The sequence below is a fragment of the Protopterus annectens genome, chromosome 10.part0, assembly GCF_019279795.1.
Source record: "Protopterus annectens isolate FY-2018-M chromosome 10.part0, PAN1.0, whole genome shotgun sequence".
NCBI lineage: Eukaryota > Metazoa > Chordata > Ceratodontiformes > Protopteridae > Protopterus > Protopterus annectens.
This window is the reverse complement of record NC_056744.1, coordinates 1810609224-1810633051: the sequence shown is the minus strand read 5'-3', so window position 1 is coordinate 1810633051 and position 23828 is coordinate 1810609224. Positions and strand designations below refer to the sequence as shown.

Genomic DNA, 23828 nt, shown 5'->3' with positions numbered 1-23828 from the left:
AGTGCCTGTGGCAGCAGCAGAGCTGGATGGTGTAGTTGTGTCATGGAACCATCAGTGCCTGTGGCAGCAGAAGAGTTGGGTACTGCAGGCATGTCATGGAACCATCAGTGGCTGTGGAAGCAGAACTGTGTGTTGTAGGCATGCGATGGAAATGCCAGTGCCTGTAACAGCTGCATAGCTGGGTGTTGTAGGCATCTCAGGGAACCATCAGTACATGTGGCAGCAGAGCTGATTGTTGTAGGTCTGTCATGGAACCATCAGTGCCTGTTGCAGCAGCAAAGCTGGGTGGTGTAGGCATGTCATGGAACTGTCAGTGCCTGTGGCAGCAGCAGAGCTGGGTGTTGTAGGCATGTCATGGAACTGTCAGTGCCTGCAGCAGAGCAGGGTGTTGTAGGCATGTCATGGAACCATCGGTGCCTGTGGCAGCAGCAGAGCTGGGTGCTTTAGGCATGTCATGGAACCATTAGTGCCTGTGGCAGCAGCAGAGCTGGGTGCTTTAGGCATGTTATATAACTGTCAATGCCTGTGGCAGCAACAGAGCTGGGTGTTGTAGGCATCTCGGGGAACTGTCAGTGCCTGTGGCAGTTACAGAGCTGGGTGTTGTGGGCATGTCATGGAACCATCAGTGCCCATGGCAGCAGCAGAGCTGGGTGTTGTAGGCATGCCATGGAACTGCCAGTGCCTGTGGCAGCAGCAGAGTTGGGTGTTGTAGGCATGTCTTGGAATCATCAGTGCCTATGGCAGCAGCAGAGCTGGGTGTTGTAGGCATGTCATGCAACTGTCAGTGCCTGTGGCAGTAGCAGAGCTTGGTGTTGTAGGCATGTCATGCAACTGTCAGTGCCTATGACAGCAGCAGAGTTTGGTGTTGTAGGCACGTCATGGAACTGTCAGTGCCCATGACAGCAGCAAAGCTAGGTGTTGTAGGCGTGTCATGGAACCGTCTGTGCCTGTGACAGCAGCAGAGCTAGGTGTTGTAGGCGTGTCATGGAACCCTCAGCACCTGTGGCAGCAGCACAGCCAGGTGTTGTAGGCATGTCATGGAACCATCAGTCCCCATGACTGCAGCAGAGCTGGGTGTTGTAGGCGTGTCATGGAACGACCAGCACCTGAGCTGGATCTTATAGGCGTATCATGGAACCATCAGCGTCTGTGGCAGCAGTAGAGCCGGGTGCTGTAGGCATGTCATGGAACCATCAGTGCCTGTGGCAGTAGCAGAACCCTTAGCACCTTTGGCAGCTGCAGAGCTGGGTGTTATGGGTGTGTCATGGAACTGTCAGTGCCTGTGGCAGCAGAGCTGGGTGTTGTAAGCATGTCATGGAACCATCAGTGTCTGTGGCAGTGGCAGAGCTGGGTGCTGTAGGCATGTCATGGAACCATCAGTGCCTGTGGCAGCAGCAGAGCTGGGTGTTATAGGCTTGTCGTGGAACTGTCAGTGCCTGTGGCAGCAGAGCTGGGTGTTGTAGGCATGTCATGGAACCATCAGCACCTGTGCCAGCAGCAGAGCTGGGTGTTGTAGGCATGTGTGGGAACAGTCAGTGCCTCTGGCATCAGCAATGCTTGATGTTGTGGAATGTGATGGAACTATCAGTGCTTGTGGCAGCAGCAGAGCTGGGTGCTGTAGGCATGTCATGGAACCATCAGTGCCTGTGGTAGCAGCAGATCTGGGTGTTGTAGGCATGTCATGGAACTGTCAGCAACTGTGGCAGCAGCAGGGCTGTGTGTTGTAAGCATGTAATGGAACCATCAGTACCTGTGGCAGCGGCAGAGCTGGGTGCTGTAGGCATGTCATGGAACCATCCGTGCCTGTCTCAGCAGCAGAGCTGGGTGTTGTAGGCATGTGATGGGACCATCAGTGCCTGTGGCAGCAGCAGAGCTGGATGTTGTAGTTGTGTCATGGAACCATCAGTGCCTGTGGCAACAGAAGATCTGTGTACTTCAGGCATGTCATGGAACCATCACTGGCTGTGGAAGCTGAACTGTGTATTGTAGGCATGCGATGGAAACACCAGTGCCTGTAACAGCTGCATAGCTGGGTGTTGTAGGCATCTCAGGGAACCGTCAGTACCTGTGGCCACAGAGCTGTTTGTTGTAGGTCTGTCATGGAACCATCAGTACCTGTGGCAGCAGAGCTGGGTGCTGTAGGCATGTCATAGAACCATCAGTGCCTGTGCCAGCAGCAGAGCTGGGTGTTGTAGGCATGTCATGGAACTGTCAGTGCCTGTGGCAGCAGCAGAGCTGGGTGTTGTAGGCATGTCATGGAAACATCAGTGCCTGTGACAGCAGCAGAGCTGGGTGCTGTAGGCATGTCATTGAGCCATCAGTGCCTGTGGCAGCAGAGCTGTGTGTTGTAAGCATGTCATGGAACCATCAGTGCCTGTGGCAGCGGCAGAGTTGGGTGCTGTAGGCATGTCATGGAACCATCAGTGCCTGTGGCAGCAGCAGAGCTGGGTGTTGTAGGCATGTCATGGAACTGTCAGTGCCTGTGGCAGCAGCAGAGCTTGTTGTTGTAGGCGTGTCATGGAACCATCTGTGCCTGTGGCAGCAGAAGACCTGGGTGTTGTAGGCATGTCATGGAACTGTCAGTGCCCATGACAGCAGCAGAGCTGGGTGTTGTAGGTGTGTCATGGAACTGCCAGTGCCTGTGGGTGAAGGACAACTTACTATAGGGTGAAGTATTCTGTAGAGCAGTGTAGAATATGAATCTGCACACACTTTCTTATTACAAGCTCTTTTTGCAACACTTCTCTTAATGCATTGCAGCAATCATTCTGACTTACCTTCCCCTTTCTTTTTAGTTATTGTGATACAGTTAAAGTACTGATTAGAGAAGTTGCACAACCAGATGTTCCTGGAAAATCAGCTGCACATCGTCAAAGTCCAAACAACTTTCTTCCAGCTAATTCTGTGAATCAAGAATCAGTAGTTGTGACTCCATCTGAAAGTCCTGAATGTGAGGTAGCCTGTGCTATAATCCAGTAGCACCTATGACACCATTGATGTGTTCAAAGTGGAGGCCAAGATGGAATTTGATAAAAAGAAGTGTGATATCCTTGAGCAAGATCTTCAGTCAAATGCTGTGGACTGCACAAGTACTGCAGCAGGAAATGACCAACTCTCGAAAAAGACCCACACTGCAGGTTGTAACAGCATGAATGATGTCATAAAAGGTTATGACATTGACTTGTACAAATGTGCTCATCTTACAGATATTGACAAAAGCCCATATTGACCATGCAGTGGCTACCCCCTGAAGGCTTTGATTTCGCTAAGTGTTTTATGGGGTATTCTGGAAGGCAGCTAAACAGAGGATTCAGTCTACAATTTCTGCATGAATTCCAGTTTGCACAGTATTCACAGAGCTTGGATGGGGTCTTCTGTGGTCCTTGCTTTGTGTTCAATACAGATAGAGAGTATGGGTTGGTCCCCATGCCTATGACCAATTGGATTAACCCAAGGAAGATTCTTGAATAACATAGCAAATCAAAGTACCATGGAAATGCACTTGCAAAAGTCAGAGGCATTTCTAAAAGTATGATGTGACCAACTGCAAACAGCTTATCAGTGCATTGCACATAAATATATGAAGTTGCAGGAATGCACAGTTCATGCCTTGAGATGCCAATATACTGTCCGACAGATTCAATGCCAACTTTACTCCTCTGTCCCTCCCCAAAGGTCCAATCACAATACCAGTCGATTGCCAGGCACCCAGTAATACTGCTGCACAGGTTAAAATAGCACTGTCCAAGGCCAAGAATACAGCTTCTATGGGAGCTGACAATATCCCCGGCTGTGTTCTACATGAATTACAAAGTGAACTGACACCAAATCTGTGTGCCCTGTTCAATCACAGCCTCACCTCAGGCTTTGTCCCTACCAAATGGCACACTGCTACAGTCATCCCTCTCCACAAAGGAGGAGTGACTACAGATCCTGGGAACTATCGCCCTCTTAGCCTGATGAGTCTGATATGCAAAGCTATGGAATGCATCATCATCATGGACCTAATAAACAAGGATATAGGGAATCTCCAAACTCTGGATCCCACACAGTTTGGTTTTGTGAAGGGTAGATCATGCCTGCTCAACCTGGTCAACTTCTTTGAGTCGGTCACCAGAGCTGTGGATGAAGGCAAGGTGGTTCATACAGCATACCTTGATCTGCCCAAGGCCTTTGATACCAAGGTTCACAGATGATTGCAAGTTGGGCGCTATTATTAACTCCCCAAGCAATGTTGACATTCTGTAGAAAGGCCTCACTGAGACCCACAACTGGTGTCAGAACCATGGCCTTAAGCTGAATGCCAAAAAATGTGTCATCATCCCCTTTGTGAAAAACTTGGTTCCCATGAATTATGACATTGATGGTAGTCCATTGAACACAGAAGGTATTATAAGAGATCTGGGAGCACAGGTTGAGAGCAACCTCTCTTTTGACCACCACATTGCCACTGTGGTCAGAAAGGCCTTCTGTGTGGCACATCTCATTACTAAGGGTTTTGCATCCAGGAAGAAAGAGGTCATTGTCTCCCTCTGCTCTTCCCTCATTAGGCCAATCATTGAGTACAATACCCCATTTGGCATGTGCCTCACTAAACACCTGCAACAACTAGAGAGGCCACAAAAGTACCTCACAAAGATGATCCTTGGCCTTAAACACTTGTCCTATATGACTGGAACTAAAACCACAACTCCACCACTCAAAACTTCAGTAACACGACATTACTATACTCGAATTACTTCTATATACAATTACAGAATCCAATATGGAAGTAGATTTATTAATAGTTGATTAGATGACATCTACGACATATAGTAATATAGTATTAATTTTATTTATTACTTATATGTACCAGTATTTATAAGATATAGCAGTTATAGAGTGGTCATATAGTATGTTTATTTTACTGCACACATCATTGTTTGTATAGTACCAATAATATTTTTTGGAAAAGTTTTAGCCTGGTTGTACGAGGTTTAAGAGTTTTTAATTTTATATTAAAAATGTTTTTAATATACATTCAACAATATAGAAGTAATTCGAGTATAGTAATGTATTTATATTTTAAATATTTGATTGTTTAATTGAACAATTTGGGTGTGGAACCAGTATTTAATGGCAGGTGACAGCCATCTAGTTGGATTCTGATGAAGTCTGATACTAACAGAAGAAAGCGCGCTCAATCCCAGGTTGCTGTTCTTGTCTTTGTGGAATAAATTTTGGTGTAACGAGTTTTAACTGAGTTCGCATTTTTTTGGACTTCTTACACCAGTTCATTTTGCTACTTTTGTTACTTCTGGCGTTTACAGTTCTATACAGGATACACCCTGCATCGTGAAGCCGGTGGCAACTGTCGTGTTACTTGTCCTATATGGACAGACTCAAAAAAACTCCAACTATTCTCTGTCTCATATTGCCTACTTAGAAGCGATCTCTGCTTGACTTACAAAGCCATGTCTGACCCAGCTCTGTTAGAAATGATACATCTAAAGAAATCTCAATCCCTCTGCACCACACACTAAGAGACCTCAACCTCATTACCACAATCAACAGAACATGCTGGAGGGACAGGTTCATAACCCAGAGACTGCCCATTCTATGGAATATACTTCCCATACATGTCAAACAGAGCACCTCACTGGCCCTCTTCAAGAGAAGTCTTGATGAGTGGATGGGAAATAGAAAATTCACCCTGGGGATCACTCCAGTGGCTTAACTTGACAGAGGCACTGGGAACTAAGGTCGGGTGGCACGATGCCAGGGTAATCCTATGGGCTAGGCTTGTAAAGGTTCCAGGGCCATTAGCCTAGTACACACCTATGAACCTATGTATTTTGCGGATAATTCTTCTCTGTGGAAGACAGAATTTGCAACTGTGGAAAACTGACTTGCACAGGAAACTTCAAATCATTGCTTGAATGCATGGCAGAAGTGGACTCTGTACTAGATGACCATTTAAGGGCAAGTCTGCAAAATGCACTGTTAATTTTGGCACAAATTCAAAATTAAATTATTAGTCTTATTGGGTTACTGATCCAGAATTTTTTTTAAGCAGAGTTAAAAAGGCAGAGTTCTTCAGTTTAATTACTGATGGCACAACTGGCATCTCCAATAAGGAGCAAGTGACTTTATTATGTTCATAGAAGTGATGGAAATATAGAAATCCAGCATGGGTTGTGGACAAGGAGCTATTGCAAGGACAAGGCTGTGACAAAGGAAGCAACATGTCTGGCCATTTTAATGGTATACAGCCCTGGTTCCAGAAGCTGTGTACACTGTCTCTAAAGTGCACAAGCTCATCACTGCTATAGTTCATTCATGTGCAATGTGTGACATGGAAAACACTCTTGACACCTGTAGGAAAATAATTGTATTGCTCAATTCATCCGCTAAACATCTCAATGAGTACTTAGCCCACTTAAGGAATTCACACAGTTCCTACGTGAGAATGAAGACGAAGACAGAAGTACCTAACTTCAAGCACCTGGCAACACCTGGTGGATGAGTTAGGCTGATTACCTGCACAGCTTCAAGAATACATATGTCATCCTTGTCACCACTTTAGAGACTATTGTTAAGTATGACAAAGATGCTGACAGGTATCTGTACGCTATCACAAGATTTGATTTCATTGTAGCTCTGGTTACAATGGAGTCTGTGCTTGATATGATTAAGCAACTTGATCTGTACCTGCAACAGGAACAGATTGATTTAGGCTTGTGAAGAAGCAAAGGTTGTCACTGACATTCTTCAAGCAATGATATCAAATAATGGCACTTTTCAAAATTTTATGACAAAGTCAAACAGCTGTCAGCCAGAGTCATGGTAGAAGAAAGTGTTCCAAAGATCTGTGGAAGGCGGACTCAAAGAAGCAGCATTGGTGCTGCTGACCCAGAGGAGTACTATTGAAGGAACATGTTCATTCCATTCCTGGATCATGTCATAGGTGAAATAAAAGACCATCTTATAGAATGCCGCCCACGTTTCATTGCACAGTATCTGGTGCCATCCATGCTGCATGCTTTGGAAGATGAGAAAGTGGTCTAATTGTACAATGTATACAAGACTGACATATCAAGTCTGTCCAGTTTATAAAATGAGCTGAACTGATGGGTGGCCAGATGGAGAGGAGTTTCACGAGACAAGCTGCCAACTACCATCATTTCAACCCTACAGAAGTTGACCCCATCATTTTATCCAAATATAAACAATGCATTAACAATTCTGACCACCATGCCAGTGAGTGTTTCCTCTGTAGAGCGGTCATTCAGAGCTGTATGGCTATGAAACACTGGTCAGATTTACATTTAAGTGGGTTGGCCTTGATGCACATACATGATGCCATCGATGTTGATATCACATAGGTGCTAAAAGACTTTTTTTGTTCTCCTCCAGAGTTTTAAGGTTTTCAACACCTTTATTGAATTATCACGTTACATCGGCATGTTTACATTTATATACAAGTAATGAAACCATATTAACAAGTTCATCTTTACAAACATTATACTTCACATATATTGCTATATATTGTTATTGCTCTAGTATTTCGCTTATACCCTTTTGTGTTTTTCATATATCACATAACCTAAGCAACATTGCATACATTAATCGACTCTTGCCCCCCCCTTTTTTTAAACAAGAAAAAGGCTTTGATCTGTGTTATGATTGATGGTGTAATGCCTTTCCAAGGTGATACAGCAAACTCAGGATGATGACAGGTGGGTACTTATGGCTGATTGTACATATGCTGTGGATGGCTGGCCTCCTCATTTGACTGGAGTGTGGCCTGTTTGGTGTGAATGGATTAGGCTGCAGTTGCCAAATGATATGAGAACCAGAGCATCCAACAGCTCAGCCCAGCTGGCTTCCTTTTGGACTGGATTGTGGGCTTCTGCCTGCAAATGGTTTCGGCTGCTATTAAACACACCTAAACCAGAGCTGACAATAGCCCAGTCTGGGTGGCTTCCCTTTGGCCTGGACTGTGGGCTGCTTATTATGAATGGTTTAGGCTGCTTTTTAAGGTATCAAAACCAGAACAGTTAGCAGCCTGTGTGTGTGTGTGTGTGTGGTGTGGTATGAATGGACCTCTGTGATACTAGTCACCTTCATGTGGTACAGAGGTTTGTTGCAGTGACTCACTGCTACTAAATGCCAGTTAAGAATGACCTTTGGCATCTCAGACTAAATTTTGGTGGGGCAGCATGGATGCATGGGGGTAGCAGTACCAGACCTTAGAGTACAAGTTGAAAAAAACTGTCTACACTCCTGAGTGAGACACCTATTTTACTGCACCATACCATCTTTCTGTCCTCAAACTGTAATCCATACTCAGTACTAATTTTTTAATATGTTGTTTGGCAAACCTCACAACTTAACTTTGCAGGAATTCATGAGAAGACAAAATGGCTAAATAAATATGTCACAAAGGCTGTATAAAATAAGGCATTGTTTTTAAGCATTATTGTGATGCTCTTAAAAATAGTTTTGCATCAATGTGCAATTTTGAAACAACTGTACTTCAAGATTATTATATCATATTATTGTCACAGCAATTCCCATTGGTTTACCTGATAAAAAAAATAAGGAACAAGTCCAAAGAATGATTATAACATCAGGAACATTATGCAGATTCAGGGACATAGGAGAAATATAGTCTTGGGACATTTACCTCCTATTTTAGTGTTTCTATCCTGCTCTCTGTAATTTGTGTCTTGTGATCGTATGACTTTTCCAAGTTTTCTAGAATATTTTTACAGCAGTAAAGCATTCCTAATGCACTGGCTCTGATTTTCTCACACATTTTAAGTCAATATTTATTTTATTTATTTATTTATTTATTTATTGCATTTGTTGACGGGAAAGTCCACTGGGCCTAGGATGAGCCCATTTTCAGTGGAGGCCTGGGAGAAAAGCTCTACGGAAAATTACATACAAAACATATTGAAAAACAATGTTGACACACAAAAAGTAGATACAAGATATAAAAATATAACAGTGATGTCATTACTTTAGTTGGAAACCAATGCCTTAGCCAGTTAGAGAGAAGAAGTTAATCAGTAGATGGAAATAGTGCAGGAAGCTACTATCACATGGAAGGATGTGATGGTAGTGATGGTGTGTTAAAAGCTAGAGTAATGCTATTTTACAGTGTATGGTTAGTAGTTGAGAATTGTAGATAGAAGGGTGCATTGTTGGTGGAAAAGAAATGAGTTAGAAGTATGAAGCGGGTGACCGAGAAACACAGAAAGGTGTAGACAGTATACAAAGGTAGATAGTGATTGTAGATCTAGAGTGGGAAATCACTGTTTTAATATAATGGTGGGGTACAGGAGCATAGGGATTTTTTTAAAGGATGCAGGATTACTGGTAGTTCTGAGAGATGGGGGAAGATTATTCCGTAGCTTGGAGACAGTATAGGAATAAAGCATTTGGCCAGCAGAGAGTTTGGGTTTATTTATGGACCGCAGCATTTTGTTTTCTGACATGCAGGTCCCCATTTACTGCTTCATTAACTACTTTACTTTTGATTCCATTCACTTCTTTCAAAGTGTTGCTATGTACATAATATACATTCGTCTGTATAAACCCTCTATGCATATCACTATTTACTTTGTATATTTAAATGTGCTTGTTATATTTCAGTTTCAAGACTCCACTGTGTCACTTATTCCAGTGATTTTTTTTCATATCAAAATCATCCAACTACATATCCCTGCATCAGACAATAGATGTTTTGTGTCTGCACTGATTAGGTAAATGCATCCGTTTTTGGACAGAATGCATTACTTCTCTCAATTTGCCACCACCATTATGAAGACAGACCCTACATGTACTACATACCAGTGTTACTAACTTAATTTACAAATACCATCTCCTACTAAGTGTACTGGTTGTGTTATGTCATAGCACTGACATGCATATACAGCTTTATCCACCAATATACAGCTAAAGCTGGCATGCACATATTGGCACTGAATTTAATTCAAAACACTCATGTGTAATATTCTTATATCGTTATGATACATTAACATAATAGATCATGAATACAAAGCTTGTAACAAATGCTACTTAATGTACATATTAGTAACCATGTATCCTTTTTCAAAAGCAATGCAGTCATTATGGCAATCACATTTTAGCACACCCAAGATGCTAAAATAGCAAAGAATGGGACAAGCGCTAATGGGTTGTGAATGCACATCAGGAAATTATGCATACATTAACAAATAGTTTGCTGACCATCATTAATTGGCTGTTTAAAATCAGTACTCTGAAATACATGTTAGGTATCATTTTTTTCATTCCGTGATTCCATACCTCTTTATTTTATCCCTGTTAATGGTATTGCACAAGATATTTTACATAGTTTCACATGCTATATGATTCAAACTTGGCAGTGGCACAATATTCAGTGTTTGCTCCAAGTCCCAAACAGAGATTACATTGCAATACTGGATAATTCTTAATCTAAGTCACTAAGCCTTGCATTTCAGTATAATGTTCTGTCTTTCTGTTCAGACAGTACAGCACAACACTATCAACTGCGGCAAAGTCACACACACAAAACAGATTTCAGGATCTCTGTGCCATGATATGTTCATTCTAGTCACCCATTATCAACACCAATTCATGTTGTCCAGCTTTATCTAGTAGGTCCTGCAACTCTTATCTGAATGCACTCTTTCCCTCACTATCACAGCCTTGCTGTGGGGCATAGAATGAGATTATGAATACTGCTGTATCATTACACTGGAGTCTGATTGCCATGAGTCTGTCACTAATTCTGATGATATCTCTCACTGCCTTCTAAAGCCAGTCTCTTCCCACAATTCCCACACGACTTCTAGCCTGTTTTCCTCTTGAATAGTAGATTCTGAATCCCAAGCCAAGTGGCTTTGCTGCACTGCCCTTCTATCTTGTCTCTTGGATACATAGGATGGCCAGCCACCTCCGTATCATCATGTCATCCACTTCCAAGCTGTGTCCTATCAGTGAACCTAAGTGTAGCAATTCTCGGTTCATGTTTGGCAGGTTGGATGGTTTTATGTTCAGCTTTTGCTCAACAGTGCTATCCCAGGAAACCAAGGCTGGACAACTAGACATTGGCCAGTCAGTTGCTTATTGACCCAGGACTGCTGGGCTTTATGGCGAGCACACACTGGCCAGTAAGGGCACATACACCCCTCCTCCCTTTAGCATGGGTCCCTGGCATAGGTCAGAGTAGGCTGGGTCCTCAACCCACCTATCACCGGTAACGATCCATGCCCATTCGGCGACATTAGTCAGCATGGTCAAATCACCTAGAGCCTAGGTGCACCTAGTGTTTGAAAGTGCTAAGGTGTTGCAGTTCACATAACATTTTGTGTTAGATTCATATAAGAATTGCAGTCAGACTTGTATTGCATCATGCACCTCATTAAGATCACAACATCTCAAAGCTTTTTCAGAATACCCACATCACATTTGCAGAAGAACATACAGTACCATGGAATTTAGGGTGTTATTTGAGACCCACATCGAGGTCGCACTTCTTCCAAAATATGCAATCTTCCCTGAGATTATGCTATTTCAGAGTAAGTTATATTAAGTAAGGGGATATGAGGGTAAAGCCTGCTCTATGGAAAATGTAAGGACTTTCACCCTTCTATGTCATCCAAAGCTTTAGTTTTCATTTTTTCAGAGATTTGGTGAACCATGACATTGGTATAGCTCTCTCACATTCATGAACCATATTCCATAACTAAGACCTCGAATGATGACTATAAACAGACTGAAGCATACACTGCACATTTGTAGCATTCAGTCCAGAAGGCCAAAGAAATCCTTCAGTGTAGTGCTCCTTTATGTGCATGACTCCTGCTACAAATTCTGCTGTATTCATCTGCTAAGTGTTTAGCAGTCTTGGGTTGTTCTTGAATTTCTGGTTCATTTCTCACCTGCAATGTCTTGTGTGTGAAGTCTGCATGTCCTCCTTGTGTCTGCAAATTTTTTTGCTGTGCAATCTGGTATCTTTCCTGTTGTTAAAGATATGAATTAGCTAAACTGATGAGCCCCTGAATTGCCTGTAGATGTGTATGCAGTATGTGAATAATAGGCGTATATGTGATGTGTGAGGGATTGGTGTAAGCCCAGCATTATTTCTTTGCCCTGTATGCACTGCTTAATGGGATGATAACCGGTTGTCAAATGGCCCTGAATAGGATAAAGCAGGTATTAGTGAATGAATGAATGAATGTTTCTGTTCCTACATGACAATGGGTTACATATCACCAGGATGGCAACCTTGCTGTAGCTTGAGGGATGTACAGTGAGGAGGTATTGCACATAGCAGCAAAGGCAGTTTTACCTGTCTACCATACAGAAAGCACAGTCATCAGTGGGGCACTGCAGACTGCACTGTAGAGTGATACACAGTTTAGAGAATGAGACTCACATTTCAAGCTTCATTCAGTATTTTTATGTATCTCACATACTAGCATCTCATTGGTTCTGTGTTTTGCACATGAGCTTTAGGTTCGTTAATCACTATTTATTGAGAGAGGATTAGCCATGGATGGAGACTTGTCTGTGGAGTTAGGTGGTGCACTCCTAGAAGCCAGATGCATAATACACATCACTGTTTAATACTTTCATGTCTATTTGTCACTGTGCATTTTTCTGTGTACAAACTGATGTGCATATATATTTATACCTGCATATATACTTACCTATCTGTGTCTGCTACTGCAACATAATTTTTTCCTTGATCAGACTTGCTCTGACTACTTGTTATATGCACCTATAGTTATAACAACCTAAACACACAATATATTGCCTTCAGATTATCATGGGTCGCAAAGACTATGCTGAGATCAGTGCTACATTTATGAATAGTAGCCATGCTACTTCTGATGTGCTTGTGACATATGCCGGATTCTGTACTTTATGAGTCACACCAGATGAAATTCTGGCTTTTAAGCCTCATTTGCATTCTGTTACATCACAAGTCTGTGCTGTTGTGCACAGAGGTATAGCAGCCTGTGCACCATGGCTGCATGTGCTTTCTGAATTAAACAGGGGGAACTGTCCTGCACTGAAACATAAGAGACATAAAAGGATACTAGACTAATGGCACGGGGGCATTTTTAGGCCAAACAAAGCAGAATTCCAAAGTGATACTTATTCCCTTTTATAGCTAGAAAATAGTCAAGTTACAGTTTTGTAGCATCCACTGTCCAGCAGAGGCATAAGTGTTATCTCCAAGAATAAATTTGCAGTTTCCCATCTATTTGTTCAGAGTATGTTTAAATTGGGTCTGGGAAGTGCTTTATTTTACATAGATGGGAAGCCTGTTCCAAAACAATGGAAGCCACTATGAGATGCATCTGTCTCTAGCGTGTCCTACTTAGGTTGCTGGAAAGGTTAAAATACTATGAGCAGGTGTTTCTGATACTGTAATTTTTACAGTTGCAGAAGAGGTTCATCAGTACATGGTCTCAGGAGGCCTTACAGTCTGTATAAGATCCAAGATGGTCCCCTGTGGACATTCGAGTTGAAGCATGTGCTTTTTCAGGTACATACCCAAGACAACATTGTACTCCGAGTGTGTGTATGTGTGTGCATGTATATATATATATATATATATATATATATATATATATATATATATAGAGAGAGAGAGAGAGAGCAAGAGGCAGTGGCAAAGCATCCCCGTGGTAATAATACAGGCCACTGACCCTGCGGGGCTTGATCCCTGATTTTAGATTGTATTGAGTATTGTGGCGAGGAGTCTTGCAGGAGATGCTTATACAGACTGAGGGTGTGCCTGAATGGTGAAGTTTTGAAGGTATCCTTGAAGCCTAAAGGATGCAAAAGATGCTGTCCTGTATGATAAATTGAGATGATAGAGTTATCCAAAATAACCTGCCTGTTTGGTAAACTGAAAAGACTGAAATATTATGACTTGTGCCTTAAACAGTATTGTTTTGGTTAATGTTAAAATGGAAAACCAATAAACTTAGTAAGAATGGAATCTCATCAAACAACAACCATGTTACAAATTATTTATCTTGCTTTTCTGTTATGCCTTAATTTGGTACAAAAAGATAAGTATTTTAATTGTCATTAAAATAAACATCATTAAAATAAACCTTACCTACAACCTGGGAAACTGACTGCAAAGGCTTTTTTGTGATTAACTATATAAAATACACAAAACTAGTAAGTAATGTCTTTTGGCTTTTCCTGGTTAGGGGTCGCCACAGCAGAACTCTGGTCTGCTAATGATTGGCAGTGAATTTTTACGGTGCTGAGGTGCCAGCCCAATGCCCAACCTTCAAAGAAGGCACACCCATTCACACACGCACCTACCTGCATGTCTTTAAACGTCACTCAACCACAGGGACGACATGCAGACTCCACACAGAAGGCACTCCCGCCGAGAATCGAATGGGAGAACATTTTGCTGTAAGGCGACAATGCTAACCGCTGCACCACCGCAGCCCTAAAATGCACAAAACTAATAAACTTGTAAAAATAAAAAATGATTGGCTCCAAAATTGCACACCACCAGCTGCAAATTAAATGTTTAATAAATACACATTTTATTTAGCGCTTTCATCTCATAACAAGCGAAACTTCATCAGAATACATTCATCTAAAAGTCTGAAGCATTTAAATACCAATTTATGCAATGCAAGATCTTTTATTTGATGCATCTACTTATGTAGGGTGTCTAAAAATCAGACAAATATATCATATACACATATAGACTCATATTTGGAGAAGTACTTAATAGATAAGAGAATAGATCATGAGTTATATAATTTTTTTACATAAAAAAGATCCAGTTATTCCTATTTTTTGGGATCCCCAAGATTCATAAAAGTGTAGTAAAGCCACCTTTTAGACCCATAGTAGCTGCCAGTGATTCAAAAACTTATCCACTGGCAGTATTTGTGGATATTTCAGTGCAACATATTATGGGTAAAGTACAACATCTCGTGAAGGATTTATGGGAGTTTTTAGGGCTTTTGAAGCAAGAACTATGGAATAAGAACTTGATTTTTTTAACAGGTGATGTGAAAGATCTGTTCACTGTTATAAAGGAGGAAGGTAGTGTTTCATTTGAGGAAACTTTTTGGGGGTTTTCAGACCTTACACATGAACAAGTCACTCTGATAAGTGAAATTATGAATCTTACACTTGAAAATAATTTTCTCTATTTTGAAGGAGAATATTATCAACAAATCAGGGGTGTAGCTATGGGGGTGACATGTGCCCCCATATATGCAAGTCTGGTTCTCCTTGGATGGGAGACTAAATATGTCATAGATGGCCCTTTTCGGCACAGGATCAAAAGCTATGCAAGGTTTTTGGACGATATTTTTATCCTGTGGGGTGGGCAAGAGGAAGAAATAGACAAATGTATGTTATATTTGAACCAAACTACAGACTTCCTTGAATTCACTTATAACTAGCATAGGAAAGGAATCAACTATCTGGATACATATATTTCTCATGATAAGAGTGGTTTTAAATCTGTGATTTATAGGAAGGATACTTTCTGTAATGGATATCTGCATTTTCATAGTAACCAACCACTAGGACAAAAAATAAGTTTTATTCAAGGGCAAGCAGTTAGAATAGCCCATATGACTTCACATCTTGAGGACATGAAAATAGAATTTAATAAAATATCAGTTACGTTTCAGGAGACAGGGTACCCCCCGGCCTTAATAAAAGAAGTACTAGATGAGGTCTATGCAAAATGGGGTGTTGTATGCAAACCGTTATTGGGTGAAGGATTGGTTACTAGTATGGCTATGGACCCCAGATATAAAAAGGAAGACACATATGAAAAAGCTTGTGTACTACAATATAACTATCTTTCAGATGAAATCAAGGGAGCATTTAGAGCCAATTGGAATATTTTTAGGACAAATCATGACATCTTTAATAGGGTGGGTACAAAACCAAGATTTGTAAATAGTACAGGACCTAACTTCAAGAAGTTGCTTGACAGCAAGGTAGATTCAATGGATATAATATCTGTAGGTACACACCCCTGTGGAATGTGTAGTCAATATCCCTATATTAATAGAGAAAGAATAGTTTTTTTGAATAATAAACTGTGTAGTCAAGTGGTATTGATAAAGTCTCTGAACTGACAGAGACGAAAGTGTTTGCTGTTATAGCTGAATAAAGTGTTTCTGGTGTTCAACCGGTCTCTGTAATTTCTTAGTGATTATATATTGGATTGTGCCTTGGATTATACCATTGTGATTAGCTTTGCCCTGCCGGCTCCTGGATTTGGGGCTTACTTTTGGTATTTAGTTTTTGTGCTTTTGACTTGATGTATGGGAAGTCTATTCCAGAGCATGGGCAGTCTCTGGGTTATGAACTTGTCCCTCCAGCATGTTTTGTTGATTGTGATAGTGAGGTTGAGGTCTCTATAGCATGTGGTGCAGAGGGACTTGGATTCCTTTAGATGTAGCATTTCTAACAGAGCTGGGTCAGACATGGCTTTGTATGTCAAGCAGAGATTGCCTCTTAGTAGACGATATGAGACAGAGAATAGCTGGTGTTTTTTGAGTCTATCTGTGTAGGACATGTGTTTGAGGCCTAGGATCCTCTTCGTGAGGTACTTTTGTGGCCTTTTCAGCTGTTGTATTTGTCTAGTGAGGTATATGCCAAATGGGGCACTATACTCGAGGACTGGCCTAATGAGGGAAGAGTAGAGAGAGATGATGACCTGTTTCTTCCTGGATTCAAAACCCTTGGTAATGAGATGTGCCACATAGAAGGACTTTCTGATAACAGTGGCAATGTGGTGGTCGAAGGAGAGGTTGCTGTCAACCTGTGTCCCCAGATCTCTTATAACACCTTCAGAGTTCATTGGGCTCTCATCAATGTGGTAATTAGTCGGAACTGAGTTTTTCCAAAAGGGGATGATGACGCAATTTTCGGCATTAAGCTTAAGGCCATGGTTTCGACACCAGTCATTGGTCTCAGTGAGGCCTTTCTGTAGGATGTCTACCTCAGTTGGGGAGTTAATAATGGCTCCCAGCTTGAAGTCGTCTGCAAGAACAGGAGAGGACCCAGGACTGATCCCTTTGGTACTCCACTCGTAACTGGTCAGCAGTCTGATTTGGAGTCCGCTACTTTCACACTGTGTTTTCTATCTGTGAGCCAATTTGCAACCCACCTAATGACATAGGGGTTGATGCCCAGTTTGTTGAGTTTATCAGTAATTCCTGAGTGAGGAATGGTATCAAAGGCCTTGGTCAGATCGAGGTAGACTGTATGAACTGCCTTACCTTCATCCATCACTCTGCTGACTGACTCAAAGAAGTCAACCAGGTTGAGCAGGCATGATCTACCTTTCACAAAACCAAATTGAGTGGGATCTACAGTTTGGAGATTCCCTATATCCTTGTTAATTAGGTCCATGATGATGCAGTCCATAGCCTTACATATCAGACTCATCAGCTTAATGGGGTGATAATTTCCAGGGTCTGTAGTTGCTCCTCCTTTATGGAGAGGGATGACTGTAGCAGTGCACCATTCGGTAGAGACAAAGCCTGACATGAGGCTGTGAGTGAACAGAGAACACAGATGTGGTGCCAGTTCACTTTGTAATTCATGTAAAACACAGCTAGGGATATTGTCAGGTCTCATGGAAGCTGAATTCTTGGCCTTAGACAATGCAGCTTTAACCTGTGCTGCAGTAATGCAGGGTGCCTGGCATTCTTCCGGTATTGAGATTAGTCCTTTAAGGGGTAAGACAGGGGTAAAGTTGGCACTGAAAATGTTGGCCAGTATGTTGGCAATATCTGTTGGCTCAGTATAGGAGGTACCACTGTGCAGTAACTCAGAGCAAATCTGAGTATTGCCATGGAGATTCTTGATATAACTAAAGAAGGCTTTGTGGTTGTTTTTAGTGTCTGCAGCAGTTCTGCCTTCATAGCTGGCTTTAGAGGTTTTGATGAGGGATCTCAACTTTTTGTTGAGGCTAATAAGGGAGTTTTTTCAGTCTTGAGACTTCACCTTTTTCTGCACCAGTTTCTTCCTTCTGTTGTAGAGTTTATTAATGGCAGGGGACCACCAGACTGGCTTCTTTTTTTGGAGGAGAGCATCTTGGTTCTGTTGGGTATGGCTAGTTACATGCATTTATTTACATGTTCGTACAGTGCATTGGTGTATGATTTGGCAGTCATGCATCTATTTTCCATTGCATGGGTGCTGTGAAGTTAGCCACCTCTGTTTTTAGGAGTCCAAAGTCAGCTTTGGAGAAGTTTTTCATGGTGGATACCTTTGCTGGGGAGTGTATGAGATGTGGATTTCCATGGTGATTAGTTTGTGGTTGGATCTAACCAGGGAGGAATTGACTATTGGTGTAGAGCAATGGTTGCCCATGTTAGTAATAACCAGGTAAAGGATGTTGCTTCCTCTAATTGGGGTAAGAATGAGCTGGTCTAGGGCATTGGAATGGATGAATTCCAGGAAATGTTGGGCCAGTGCATTGGTGCTTGAGTAATTTCCCAGTTGATGGAGGGGTAGTTGAAGTCTCCTAGTATGAGAGTGTTGGGTTGGACCTTGATAGATTCTAGGGTGCTTAGGAATGTGGAGTGAGAGTCTAGGGACATGGTTGGGGACCTATAGCAGGCTATGACCTAGATCGCAGTCTTGCCCAATGTTAGTTGTACCTGAAGTATCTCAGATGCATTATGCTGGGCTACTAGTCTGGAGGTTTGCATATCCTTTATGAATATAGAGACATCACTGCCTTTTGAGCTTTGGTCCATGTTTCGGGGCCAAAAGGTGTGAAATGAGTTATAGCCTGGTAGTGCATGGGTGCTTTCTGCTGCTTTAAACCAGGTCTCCACTACAGCACAAATGTCAATGTTTTCCATTTTGAGGAGTGCTTTGAGCAAGTGCATCTTGAGGTTTAGACTTCTAGCATTGAGCAGCATGACCCTCAGATTGCATTTCTTTATAGCTGTTATGGTAATAATTTGGTCTTTGGAACACCACCTAAAAAAGGCACTATAGGGGTGGCAAGAGCCTTAGCCAGTACCCGGAAACCCAGGGGTGACAGATGCAGGCCATCTCTGGCAAAGCATTGAGGTCTGTCAGTTATGTCATCACAAGCAGACAGATACTGGAGCTCTTAGAATGACACCTGAAACTTAGCCAATTGTTGAAGTAAATCATTTTTTTGTTTGTACTGCGGTATCATTCTGGGTGACAGTAAGATACTGCTCAGGGCTAATGTCATACCTGCCTGGGCCACATAATCCGAGAGCTCCACCATGTCTCTTTTCATGTAGTGCAGGGAGGTGCATCTCAGGTCATTCATACCCACATGGACAATGACAGAATCCCCTTGTTCCTGCCAGATGTCAGATGCATGTCCCCTCCCTCGAGTCAGATATCAGATATATGCCACCTCATTCCTGCCAGATGTTAGACACAAGTCTCCACCTTCCTGCCAGATGTCAGATATATGCCCCCTCCCATCCTGCCAGATGTCAAATGCATGCCCCTCCCTCCTTCAGATGTCAGATACATGTTCCCTCCCTCATGCCAGATGTCAGATACATGCCCCTTCCCTCCTGTCAGATACATGTCCCCTCCCTCCTGCTGGATGTCAGATACATGCCTCCCATCTGACCAGATGTCAGATACATACCCCCTAGTTCCTGCCAGATGTCAGATGCATGTCCCCTCCCTCCTGTCAGATATCAGATACATGCCCCCTCCTTCATGTCAGATGTCAGATACATGTCCTCTCCCTCCTGTCAGATGTCAGATACATGTCCCCTCCCTCCTGTCAGATGTGAGATACATGTCCCCTCTCTCCTGCCAGATGTCAGATACATGCCCCTTCATTCCTGGCAGATGTCAGATACATACCCCCTTTCTTCTGCCAGATGTCAGATACATGACCCCTCCCATCCTGCCAGATGTCAGAAACATGCCCCTTCCCTCCTGCCAGATGTCAGCTACATGTCCTCTCCCTCCTTCCAGATGTCAGATACATGTCCCCTCTCTCCTGTCAGATATCAGATACATGCCCCTCCATCCTTCCAGATGTCAGATACATGTCCCCGCCTTCCTTCCAGATGTCAGATACGTGCCTCCTCCCATCCTGCCAGATGTCAGTTACATGTCCCCTCCCTCCTGTCAGATATCAGATACATGCCCCCTCCCATCCTGTCAGACGTCAGATACATGTCCCCTCCCTCTTGTCAAATATCAGATACATGTCCCCTTCGTCTTGCCAGATGTCAAATACATGCCCCCTCTCTCCTTCCAAATGTCAGATACATGTCCCCTCCCTCCTTCCTGCCTGATGTCAGACATGTCCCCTCCCTCCTGCCAGATATCAGATATCTGCCTCTCCCTCCTGTCAGATATTGGATACATGCTCTCTCTCATCCTACTAGATGTCAGATACATGTACCCTTCCTGCTGATAGATGTCAAATACATACCTCCCATCCTACCAGATGTCTGATACATGCCCCTCCCTCCTTTTTGATGTCAGATACATGCCCCCTCACTTCTGCTAGATACATGCCCCCTCCCTCCTGCTAGATACATGACCCCTCCCTCCTGCCAGATGTCAGGTACATGCACCCTCCCTTCTGCCACACCTCTTCTATGGAAGAGCAAAACAAAAAGTCTTCAGTATGTTGTCTGGTGTTCCTGAACTCCTGACTTGCAGGAGCTAACTAGGTCATGTTTCTGCATTCCACCCTCTCCTCAGCTGAGGGGGCATTTAATTGTGAAATGCAGGATCCAATCTACAGACTGTACTTTGGGAAAAAAAAATCCTTATTTCCTTGAAACTGCACAGACCACTACAGCACTCAGATTTTAAGATAAAAAAGGATTTTTTTTCAAGGTTTATACCAGCATTGGAGTGCTGCAGCATTCAGATTTTAGTTAAAAAGGAGAGAGAGAAACATCTTTATTTTTCTTTTAACCGCTAATAGTTGTTAAAGTTTGCTTAGCTTAAAAAAAGAGAGAGAAATGTGTATATATATATATATATATATATATATATATATATATATATATATATATATATATATATATATTTTTTTTTTTTTATTTTAAACTGTGGCAGTTGCTACAGTTTACTTTAAACCACGTAAGCAGTGCTACACTGCTCAGGTTTTAAAAGTTTATATGCATTCAAGATCAATTGGGATAGGATGGTCAAGGTCACTCCCCCTAACACTTTGCATCCCTTTGCCCCATCCTAGCTGCACTACTGAGTTTAGGGATACTTTATAGTTTTATCATTTTTATGTACGGCCATGTTATTTACTGCAACTTTAAACTGAAGGAGGCAAAAGTGACTTAAGAGACACACAATACATTGTTAAATTGTGACACTGTTACACAGTGACTTAGAGACATGCAGTACATTGTTACATTGTTACACAGCGACTTAGAGACACGCAGTACATTGTTACATTGTTACACAGCCCATCATTTTTCAGATGTAAATATGCATTTATTTTCCTCCAGAGACCTTTTCATATTAAAAAAAAAGACTTAAACTGGCTACCTAAGTTATCAGTTAAGAAGCAACATTAACAACCGTTACAAATATCCACTCAGTATTATTACATAAATAAGTATATTTATTGAATGTCTTATGCTAAGCAGATACACAGAAATGGATAAATATTACATTATCAACTGAACATGAAAATAGACAACATTATTGTATTTCTTCTTTAATATGTAATTTTTTTTTTGATTCCAGTTGTTGTACACGTGGAATTATTTGGGAGTCACAACATATTATTATATTTATTTTTCAATCATTTCCAACAACTAACTCTGGAAGCTTGACGTATTTTACTTTTACAAATATAGGCTCAGACTACTTTCAGTGTGTCTTCTGCTAAGATACATAGTGCAAAGCCTTCAGCTAATTATATGCTAATTGCCAGAATGACTACATAGGTTCATAGGTTCGTAGGAGGGTACTAGGCTATTGGCCCTAGGGCCTATATAAGCCTAGCCAAAAATGTATCCTGGCTTTCGCCACCCAAGAAAATTATTTTCCTGTGCCCCTATCGAGCAGAGCCACAGAAGTGATCCCCGGGTAAATTTCCTATCTCCCATCCAATCACCAAGATTTTTCTTGAAGAGTGCTAATGAGAGGTCTGTTTGACATAGATAGGTAGTCTGTTCCAGAGTATGGGAACTCTGGGACAAGAATATATCCCTCCAGCATGTTCTGTTTATTGTGGTGACAAGGTTTAGGTCCCTAGAGCATGTAGTTTGGAGGGATTGAGATTTCTTTAAGTGGAGCATGTCCAACAGCTCTGGGTTTGACATAGCTTTGTATGTTAGGCAGACATCGCCTCTGAGTAGGCGATATGTAATGGAGTAAAGCTGGAGTTTGAGACGGTCTGCGTAGGGCATCTGTTTAAAGCCAGTAATCCTCTGTGAGGTATTTCTGTGGCCTTTCCAGTTGTTGTAGATGTCTTGTGAGGTATATACCAAAAGGGGTGTTGTACTCTATAATGGGTCTAATGAGTGATGAGTAGAGGGGAACAATGACCTCTTTTTTTCTGGATGAGAAACCTGTTGTGATGATGTGAGCCACGTAGAAGGATTTCCTGACCACTGTGGCAATGTGATTATCAAAGGAGAGACTACTGTCCACCTGTGTCCTAAGGTCTCTTATCACATTTTCGGCATTAAGTCAACTACCAGCTATGTGGTAGTTCATGGGTACAGAGTTTTTACCAAAGGGGATGACAGTACACTTTTTGGCATTGAGCTTCAGGCCATGGCTTTGACACCAGGCATCTGTCTCAGTGAGGCCCTTTTGTAGTATGTCCACATCATTAGGAGTTTCAATTATGGCTCCTAGTTTGCAGTCATCTGCAAACTTTGTTAGCCAAAGACCTTCTGTGTTAGCCTGTACTTCAGAGAAGTAGATACCAAACAGGAGAGGACCCAGGACTGAACCCTGTGGTACTCCACTTGTCACTGGTATGAAGTCGGATTTGGAGTCTGCTACTTTCACATTGTGGGTTCTGTCCTTGAGCCAGTTGGCAACCTATCTTGTGACATAGGGACTTATACCTAGTTTAGTGAGCTATCTATATTTCCAGAGTGGGGGATGGTGTTGAAAGCCTTGGCGAGATCTAGATAAGCTGTGTGAACCACCTTACCCTCATCTATGGCTTTGGTGACTGCTTCAAAGAAGTCAATCAGGTTTAAGAGACATGATTTGCCTTTTACAAATCTGAACTGGGTAGGGTCCAGAGTTTGGATATTACCAATGTCTTTGTTTATGAGTTCCATAATGTTACATTCCATGGCCTTGCAGACCAGGCACGTCAGGCTAATGGGGCGGTAGTTCCCAGGGTCCATCATGGCTCCCCCTTTGTGGAGTGGGATAACCGTCATGGTGCGCCATTCAGTGGGCACAAAGCCTGAGGTGAGGCTATGACTGAACATGGTACTTAGGTAGGGTGCCAGTTCATTCTGTAGTTCATGTAGAACGCAGCCTGGAATATTGTCAGGTCCCATGGATGCTGTGTTCTTGGCTTGGAACATTTCATATTCACAACCAGGAAGGACTAAAATGATACAGTCTGACTGCAGATACAATTTATAGATGAAACTGTATTTTTGGATCTATTGAAGGATTTCAACACAGTTTGTTTTTATCAATTACTCCTTTATAACCTGTCACAATTTGACTTAAGTTATTGACACAGTACAGTGGTTTAAAAACTACATCTCAGACTTGAGTAAAGATGTACATTTGTTACTGTAAGGGTGGTATTCATATCCTACACTTCACAG

General features: G+C 42.2%; 1 protein-coding gene across 1 annotated transcript in view; it reads left to right on the top strand.

Moving 5' to 3' along the window:
• The first annotated feature begins 15632 nt into the window (after window positions 1-15632).
• LOC122814510 (interferon-induced very large GTPase 1-like) overlaps window positions 15633-23828 on the top strand; it is a 45312-nt gene continuing 37116 nt past the window's right edge. Inside the window, exon 1 of the mRNA XM_044087083.1 lies at window positions 15633-16031. Within this exon, the coding sequence (XP_043943018.1) occupies window positions 15633-16031 (399 nt within the window). The remainder of the gene's footprint in view (window positions 16032-23828) is intronic.